At 37.4% G+C, this 10,000-nt stretch overlaps 1 protein-coding gene and 1 long non-coding RNA gene across 2 annotated transcripts in view; one reads left to right on the top strand and one right to left on the bottom strand.

The window, feature by feature from the left end:
* Positions 1–3,479, bottom strand: part of LOC135223750 (uncharacterized) — a 250,432-nt gene extending 246,953 nt beyond the window's left edge. The window contains exon 1 of the long non-coding RNA XR_010316577.1: positions 3,312–3,479. This is a non-coding gene — a long non-coding RNA (uncharacterized LOC135223750). The remainder of the gene's footprint in view (positions 1–3,311) is intronic.
* The window catches only part of LOC135223749 (uncharacterized), a 255,050-nt gene that overhangs the window by 193,258 nt on the left and 51,792 nt on the right, over positions 1–10,000 (top strand). The window contains 1 exon segment of the mRNA XM_064262506.1: positions 9,268–9,467. Within this exon segment, the coding sequence (XP_064118576.1) occupies positions 9,268–9,467 (200 nt within the window).

Below are 10,000 nucleotides of genomic sequence, written 5' to 3' on the forward strand. Positions count from 1 at the left end.
ACCAGACCTAAACACACACCCCTCACTAAACCTAAATGCACTCCAAGCTAATCTTAAACACACGCCCCCTACTAAAGCTAAACAATCCACCACCAAGTCTAAACGTATCCTCCTAAACCTAAACACGCCCATCCTAAACCTAAATGCACATCCAACTACCCCTAAACATGCAGCCATACTAAATCTAAACACCCACATTAAACCTAAACACCTCTATCTCAAAACACGCCCCGAACTAAACCTGAAAATACCCCAACTCAACCTAAACAAACTTTGATTGTAAACACAATTCCACTAAACATAAACACACTCCCAGTATGAAAGGAACAGGAGATTAAAAGATAAATATTTTTGAGAATAAACTACAGTAGTTAAAAAGTACGGGGGATATAATCATGGCTTTAGCACTGCAATAACGATACCGGGGTGCAAGCATATATATAAACACAATATATATTTTTTCTTATTAGGAGACTTAGCATGGGAAAATTCTAGGAATTCGAGAGATTGATAACGTAATGTAGGAATGCCAAAAAGGTTGTGACAAGAGCAGTGTAGAATTCCAGTGTAATGAATTACAAGTCTTCTAATAACGGGAAAAAATTGCTTAAGCTATAGTGTTTCGTGGTCTAACGATCTTTTACTGAAACAATCCATAACCTTATATATACTCTCCTGCTCTCTCTCTCATCTCTCTCTCTCTCATCTCTCTCTCTCTCTCTCCCTCTCTCTCTCTCTCGTCTCATTTGTTCTCTCTCTTCCTCTCTCTCTCTCTACTCTCTCTCTCTCTCTCTCTATATATATACTATATATATATATATACACATACATTATATGTATATAAACCACTTCAAAAGTAATTCACTTCCGGTTTTCTGAGTATTTAGCACAGTTTCCTGCGAGTTATAATAGACATGGAGGAATAATAAGACAAAAAATAAAGTCCGTCTATCGGAATTGTCAAGTTTTCTCTTTTACGAAAGAGCAACGAACGCAAAATCACCGTCAATGAACATCGACGATAGGTGTTTATACTGGCAGAAATGTGGTTATATAGCAAGCAGACGGTAGTAATGGATGCTTACGAAACGGTGTAAGTAGCCGTAACTAGTTAAAAGTAGGCTGCTCTCTCTACCTTCAGGGCAAAGACGAAAGTTGGAGCGATTATTTCCCTTGATATATATGTTCAACTGCTCGAAAATTAACATTAATCTCGTAAAAATAAGACGTCACGAGGAAAAACACGCGATATAATGTACGAGTGCCATATGCAACTGTAAATTCCCTCTCTCGGTGCTTGACTGTTCTCCACCTCCACTCTTCTTCTCTCTCTCTCTCTGCTCTCTCTCTCTCTCTCTCTCGCCTCTCCATCTTTCTCTCGTCTCGTCTCTCTCTCTCCTCTCTCATCTCTTCTCTCTCCTCCTCTCCTGTTGTACATTCTTTCACTGTTGCATTATTCCCTCTCCCCAATGTAGTGTTGCTGAAAATTCACTATCTAAACCTGGCTTTACTCTCACTTTTTCTCGAGGTAAATTTTTGTCTTGCTTCCCACTCACTGACTGTCTATCTGTCGGTTAGTCTACCGTCAGTCTGTCCGTCCATCACTAGATTTCTGAAAGGAAAAGGATTATACGTTTCCAAATTCTTATCGCGTGCCCCACAGCTTTCCCAGTTTTCATGTGTAGGCTACCCTTCATTTTTCATTATTGAACTCCGTGCAGTTCTTTTCACTGAGGGTAAAGATTACTTTCTTTTATAATCTTAACTACGAAGTGGAAGACAAGGTAGTCCTGGTACGATAAAGTAATTTGAAAGAACAATCTGATATCCGGTTGAAACGCCTACTACTGGGAGCATTTATGTTCGCCTCTGGTGAGTTAGTCTCATGTAACGGTCTATCCTTATCATAAAATTCAACGATTAGAAAAAAGATGAGGATGTGGTAAAAGAAAAAAAGGAAAAAAATGTCTCTTTAACTAGAGTAGCGTGCTCTAGCGTGTAATTGGGAGGATGAAATATACGGGCAAAACCCCCTTTGACTTTGGAGTGTAGGTGGGCTCGTATTGGGCGATGGCGTCTACTAGTCTTCACCAAGTTACCACAGAGTCAATAACATTTCGAGAGTGTGAACTCTGGCATACGAAACCCGCGGATCAGCACATAGTAGTTACCACTGACTGGCAGCACATTGTTCTTTTCTTTTTATTACGTTTTAATTATTATAAGGATACATCATTTTATCATAGGCAAAGTTTTAAAAAACACGGATAGAAACCGCCACGCTCAGTATCTTGTCAACAAATCGACGACAGACAAGGCTAGCAACGTCACTCGGTGACAAACGATAAAGATAAGGACTACTATAAAAAGTAATTTTGACTTATTTGGAATAAAATTGTTCTTCACAGAAACAATGCATGCGGCCAAGATTCTTTTCTTGTTACCATTCTTGAAGACTATTTCTTTCCTTGTGGTTCGATAACTTTGGGCTAGACCCATAGACGTAGCCTAGGCCTAGGCTATCATTGGTGTAGCCTAAGCCTAGACTACCATAGGTTTAACTTCAACCTATACTACTATAGGTGTAACTTTAATACGATAGGTGTAGCCTAGGTCTAAGCTACCAAGGCGTGGCTTAGCCTACCGTAGGTGTATCCTAGGCCTAAGCTGTCATAAGTGCAGCCTAGGCCTAAGATACCATAGGTGTTTTGTTTGATAAAAACATAAATCAAACCAGGATTTGTTACCTATACTAAAATACAACCACTTTAAATTTGAATCCAACAGGAGAAGTTGTTGGCTACGATTTGTTTGCCTCTTCCTGAAATACTCTCAACAAATGTGACGGAGTTCCGTTCAGAAACCGCGTTTGATGTAATGCACACTGTCAAACAGCTCTAAAGCTGCTTTTGCAGATCTAAAACTAGAAGAAATGACGGCCTAAGCAGTATTCTATAAGCCTATCTACTGCAAAGAATTCTAAATGACTGACCAAATACAGCAGGTGCACTTACGTACCACAGGCGTACATGTGTAAAAGACGATACTTGTTGGCACAACCAGTAGGCTAAACTATAGACCTACTGACAACTTAGCATTTGAGAGACGAGCAAGATTGTTTCTAATTCATATTATGTGGCATGCATGAACTTAATGATGTTTGGATTTCAAAACTGAAATTGTCACTGTACTTATAATGATATGGCGAAAATATAAGACATGGGAACAATGAACGCGTATCTACTCCTACAAGACACTCCTCTGTCTAGCATCAAATTATCGGTGAATAAAGTTCACTAAGCTTCTCTTACCTATGAGATGTTATTCAACTTTCTCTTGAAGACTTCGTCGACCCAGTTCTGCAATTATAACTGTACAACGATCCATTTTGAAGATAACGAACGTAAAAATCACAGGAAGCACTTATTCAATTTCCGCGGTTCCCGGGCTTTTGCTGAGAGCAACGCGGCTGCATGGAGCGCTACCTTGGTGGCGACTCGCAGAACTACATAGTATTCGTGCACAGATAGCATCTCTAGTGAATATCCTCATAGTCTTTGACCAATCTCATATAATTATATGACTTTTTTCGTGCGTCAGTTTGAATATGTTAACTTTGAAAAGGAAAGCTAAACTTTTGATGTAATTTTCTGAACTGCCAAAGACAACAAACAACGACTAAACGTTATGAGAATAATGTGAAACGATTTTCAGTCGAAATATTTATTAAACGAACAGAAACGGGGTTTTAAATGGTGGAATTCGTCATTAGAACTGCTACCTTGGATGATCACAACGTATGCATAAAAAGAACCAGTTTCCTTAAAACTTTTGATGATTAAGTTGCTGAGCTTTCGTGAAAATGATCAAACATTTCTATCGTGTATATCTATAAAAATAGCAGTTTTCTTTGACTCGTTTGCTCAGAACGTTATCATAAAAATTAATTTCATATACAACGAAGTGTATTGACGCTGAAAGGACAATAGACATGTAAACTCGATACATGGAGTGAAGTCTTTGTTTCGTAATTGCAGGTCAAGTTCGACAAACAGGTTATCTTAATATAATCTTGCCCAGGGGACGTCCTTTTTAGGCGCCAAGGATCGAGGAATGGTAGAGGATAGCGGCTTGGCGGCTGCTTTCCCTTTTTGATCGTCAGAGAAGGATGAATAAATTCAGAGGATTGAAGTAAAATGAATTAATTAGATAAACTGACCAATGGAAAGTATAATGATAAGGTGCTAACTGATAAGTCGTGCGATAAAGGAGACCATTAGTCTCACGTAGTATATCTAACTACATTAGAATACAGTGGAAAGATTCTTTTATGCTCTTTCTCTCTCGCTCTCCCGACATGCCGGTGTAAGAAATAACGGAGTCTGTAATCGGAAAAGGAAAAGGTCAGGGTACGGATGCCAATACCCGTCTGGACACTCGCTGGAAGGTTAAAAGAGCTTTTCTACGCGTCATGACAGAGGAAGGAGGAGAGAAGCAGACTGTTCTCGTTTCTTCTAGGACGTCGGTTTTGTCGTTTAAAATATATCAAATATAGTTTTTTTTGTTAGCGGCATACATACATACATACACACACACACACACACACACACACATATATATATATATATATAACTATATATATATATATATATATATATATTTATATATAAATATATGTATATATATATATGTATATATATATATATATATATATATGTATACTTATATGTTTATGTATATATATATATATATATATAGAATATACTATATTTCTGCATACGTACATACATATGTATATATACGTATATGTATGTATGTGTATAGATGAACACACACACACAGGCGCGCGCGCACACACACACATACACACACACACACACACACACATATATATTATATTAATAAAATTTATATATTATATATTATAAACTATATATAAATTTGAGTCTATAATATGAGTATGCATATGTATACATTCAGTCAGACAGGTATATGGGAAGACCCATGAACAAATGCATGTCTACTCATGACCATTTATTTATACATGCCATAGTGTACAACGCAATCATGTGAGGATCTGTCTAGATATAAAAAATGTCATTAGCAGTTATACCCTAAAAAGGCGAAGCATTATACTTCTAAAAATAAACAAAGAAGAGGAACGAATTGTGAACGTTTGACAAAGATTCCCGGTGAACCAGTTCCTTGGGATACTGGTTCTAAAAGAGGTAACCCACGGAAAGCATTTCCTGTCTAAAGAAAGGTCAAGCTACTTGACTGGAGGTTACAAAAGGATCGCTTCTGTGGGCTCTGGAATCCCACCTCCGTGTTCTTGCAGCAGTTTTGCAACTACAACTCGACTCGTCACCTAGGAACTCCCAAACCCTCAACACTTTCGCGAACACTTTGATACTGAAGTTGAACAGATCGTCTATTCTTCTAAAAAAAAAACGTAGCTTGAGCGAGATTAATGGCCTTTAATATTCGTGAATGTCCCTCTACTTCCAAAGCCATGGCAAGTTACTAAATGTATGGGACTGTTTTATCTTCCAGAAGCTCTGTAAATTTAGTAAGTTGTAAAGCCTGTATTGCTTCAAAAGCTCTCTCATATTTGTAAAATTCAATTACTCCAGGGAAGTCATAAAACATTTCTGTGATTCATCGCAATAACAAGGCTCACTTAGGAAGCTTTAGAGAGATGTGAGACATTATGTCGATATAATTATGAATATGTGCTATTAAGTATCAGCACTCATAGTTAAAGATCTTTATTTTATCTCAAGCAGATTTAAGATGCGGTTGGATGCTCCTTAATCTTAATAGAAATCGTTCCCATTTATATTTAAATAGATATTCGTTAACGAAGGTTCTGGTTCGAAGCAGAATCTTATTTTGTGGGGTCCATAATTGCCTATAAAAAAAAGATTCAAAAATGGAGCAGGCGCTATATTAGGCTTAGAAATAGAATGAACATTTCTCAGGGTGAAAACAAATGAATATTGAATTCTTATAGCATGGCCTATGGATCAGGTAAATCCACCTCCCCCCAACCACACACAGAATTATTTCTCATAATTTAGACTAGATCCTGTACTGAGGTGTGCAGAGCTTATTATATTCTGAGTCAGAACCAGTCCAGGAATGGTTAAGAAGGAGTAATAACTTCAGGCTATCAACAAGTAGAACAACTTCTATGACTCATAGGACAGAGGGCCGAGTGACTAGATAAATATTTCCACGTCCTCTCCGTGGCTTCTTTTGGCTAGAATTCCATTCCAATAATGGGAAGAAGGTACCAAAGATGTGTTCCTTTATAAATAAAACTTAAAGCATAATTCATATATTATTTCACGCCAAAAGAAATAGTGCATTTTCCTGTTTACGCATCCATGAAATTACGCACATATGATACATTATATATGGTACACAAAAATTCTTGCATTCTTATACATATGTATGCATATATATATATATATGTATATCTACATATCTCTCTCTCTCTCTCTCTCTCTCTCTCTCTATATATATATATATATATATATATATATATATAATATATATATATATATATATATACACACACACACACATATATATATATATATATATATATATATAATATATATATATATATATATATCTTCTCAAAGACAGCCTCTTTCGTTTCGTGTTACTTTTAAATGGTAAGGTCAACACATTTTTCACTCAAGGGATGCAAGTGCCCTAAATTTCAAACAGGCATTCCCAAGTCACTAGGGCTATAAACATCTAAGTGTCTTATCTTTTATGTTTCCTGATTTTGGACAAGAAACCTTGATTCCCTATAGGTCAGTAGATTAGCACGTCGGCAATGAATCTAGTGCTATGTGACAATGCAATGAAAGAAATGGGTAAAGGTTGAGAGAGAGAGAGAGAGAGAGAGACCCTCCACCTACGTCTCTCTCTCTCTCTCTCTCTCTTTTTCCACCTATGTCTCTTATCCATCTAGCTATCTTATTTGTCCTTCTCTTTCCTCTTCACTCACACACACATATATAAGATAAGTGTGTGATATATATATATATATATATATATATATATAAACATATATATATATATATATATATATGTATATATATATATATATATAAATATATATAGGTATATATATAATTAGGTATATATATATATATATATATATATATATATATATATATATATATGTATAGACGGTGAGAGACAGAGAGAGAGAGAAAGAGAGAAAGCCTCCATCAAATGTTCTTTCAACTCAAGTATGTCTTGGAAACCTAACTCGACCTCCTTCCTGCCTTCTACCCGACGCTACCACGAAAATGTTCTCATCGGAGCAGACTCACTCATGGCGGTCGTACCTTAACGAAAGTAAAAGCTACTACAACGAAGAGGCGGTTACTAACAGGGCTCGGTGTAAGTAGAAACTACCGCAACAAAGAGGCGGTTACTAAACCAGGGAGGGAGGGAGGGAGGAACGTCAGTCCCGAACGAAAACTATGCGGGGAAAAAGTTGGGCGTGACGATCGGCCTTGCCCGCCGACTGATCCCAGGTATCGGGGCAAAAACGTCTTACTTTCCATTTCTTTCGCGTCGTAAAACAGAACGGGAAATTCAATGTCGTAGAAACTACGTAAAGACAGTCCTTCTCGGCAAGTAGATGATAGATTCTCCTCGAGTACAAGGTCTAGAGAATAGTAGACTCGAGTAGATATGAAATCTTCCACCTTACGCAAGTTGAGCAGAATCTAAAGAGCTCCGGAGTCTTCGTATGCTACTGTTGACACCTCATGCTTGGAACTGGCTCAATTTTTCTGGGAATGATGCTGATGAACGGCTACGGAAATGCTGAAATGAATAATCCCCTTCGTTCAAATACAGCCTCCTCTGTATTTCCGTTCTAAACGTTTCAACATTCCTTAAATGTCATGGTCTGTGGCCTTCGATTACCCCTCGTGTTGGAAGGAAAAGAAATTGCATGATAGGTGAGGAATCTCTCTCTCTCTCTCTCTCTCTCTCTCTCTCTCTCTCTCTCTCTCAATTTTTGTTCCATGCTAAAGGACAATAAACTGTTGCCAGTGCAATTTTCTTTTTGTTTTGCACTGGTACATGTAAAGGTTTTATTCTTATATATATATATGAATCACGAAAGTTTGGAATGTGATAAATGCATAAATAAAGGTATAAGCAATGAAGGAAAGTGACACGCAGGAGTAGCTACAAGATCTTTCGACTCACGTCCTTTACTCAGCAGACCGGTCTGCTAAGTAAAGGACGTGAGTCGAAAGATCTTGCAGCTAATCCAGTGTTTAACTTCCTTCGTGGCTTATACATTTATATATATACACACACACACACACACACACACACACACACACACACATATATATATATATATATATATATATATATATATATATATATATATATATATATATGTGTGTGTGTGTGTGTGTGTGTGTGTGTGTGTCTAAAAAATATTAGAATTACATTATTAACTACTTGCAAAATGCTCTGACCATCTGCTATAGTTTTTTTTAATAATATCAAGTAAATGAGTACATATTCAAGTCTAGCTCTAACGTTTACCATAAAACGCAAGTTACGTAAATACATAAGTGTCCTGATTTCTAATCCACAAACTTGAAATTTACCATGACTCAAGTTCTTAAGTTATTCATGTTAGGAAACGAAAATTACACATCAGATATTGTTAAGGTTAAATGGTAAAAGAACTGCGGAAAGAGGTTCGTACCGCCATTGTATAAGAATCTTTACAGATACCTGTTGTACTTTAGCTATAGGATTGACGAGCACGCTTGAATTATAGCATAAAATGAATGTTAAATAAAACGGGCAACTCGATATTTTCGATTATGTAAACGAATATTATATACAAAATGGTCATAGGCGAAGATTTAGTAAACTAAAAGAATTCGTATTTCACCTCGCTGGAGAAAAAAAAAACACTTTTAACTGAGTAAGTCTGTGTTCGAATAAAAAATAATTTCTAATTGAGTAAGTCTGTGTTGGAATAAAAAAAAACTTTCCAATTGAGTGAGTTTATATTCGAATAAAAAAATACTTTCTCCAACTGAGTAGCCTGCATTGGAATAAAAGAAAAACTCTCCAATTGGGTAAAAAAAAAAAAAAAAAAAAAAAAGGGGGGGCTAACATCCTAATAAGACAAATGCCACTAAATAAAACTAACGACTGAAACCACTTAAAACTAACAGCGCCTTCTTCTCTCTCCTGCAGGGTTCGGGTAGCGCCATGGGTGGCGGTGCTGTTAGCAGCCGCCCTCAGCATGGAAGTCTTCGACCCCAGCGCCGTCATGTCGTACCTGGAAGACACGGAACTATCGGATGCCTTCCATAGGGTGGAGAGGTCCGTCCAGCAGATTCCTCTGGGAACCTCAGGATTTCCCCTTCCGGTCGATATCGATCCTATACCGTCAGGTAGGTTCTTCTTTGTTTGACTTATTTGTTGCAGGTACTGACTCTTACGCCGTTGGATTTTGGGTAACAAGATGAACCATTGCTTCTTGTATCATGTCAGGCCTGTACCGAGGGGTGGGGGTGGAGTGATTTCTGGAAGTCCATATTTTCAAGTATTTCATCTTGTATATATCTATATATGCATTGACATTTATAGAAGAAAAGGTCCAGTTTGGGAAAAAAGCCCCCCCCCCCCCCCCCCCCATCATAATAATCTCAGTTGTGTTATTGGAACGCGCGAGAATTTAATGTATAAGCTCTCGCGAGAAGAGAATTTGGTTTTCTATTTGGTATCACCCCGAGGGGATATTACATATTTGGTTGACTTATCAAATAATTGTTGACATCTGTTGCTCTTGTTAGATGTCTTTCGTTTCAAAATAAATCATGTGAGCAAGACCCACTGAGCTGATTGACAGCTCTCCTGGGGCTGGCCCGAAGTATTAGATATTTTTACGTAGCTAGGAACCAATTAGTCGTTTAGCAACGGGACC

The sequence above is a fragment of the Macrobrachium nipponense genome, chromosome 10, assembly GCF_015104395.2.
Source record: "Macrobrachium nipponense isolate FS-2020 chromosome 10, ASM1510439v2, whole genome shotgun sequence".
In the NCBI taxonomy this organism is placed as follows: Eukaryota; Metazoa; Arthropoda; class Malacostraca; order Decapoda; family Palaemonidae; genus Macrobrachium; species Macrobrachium nipponense.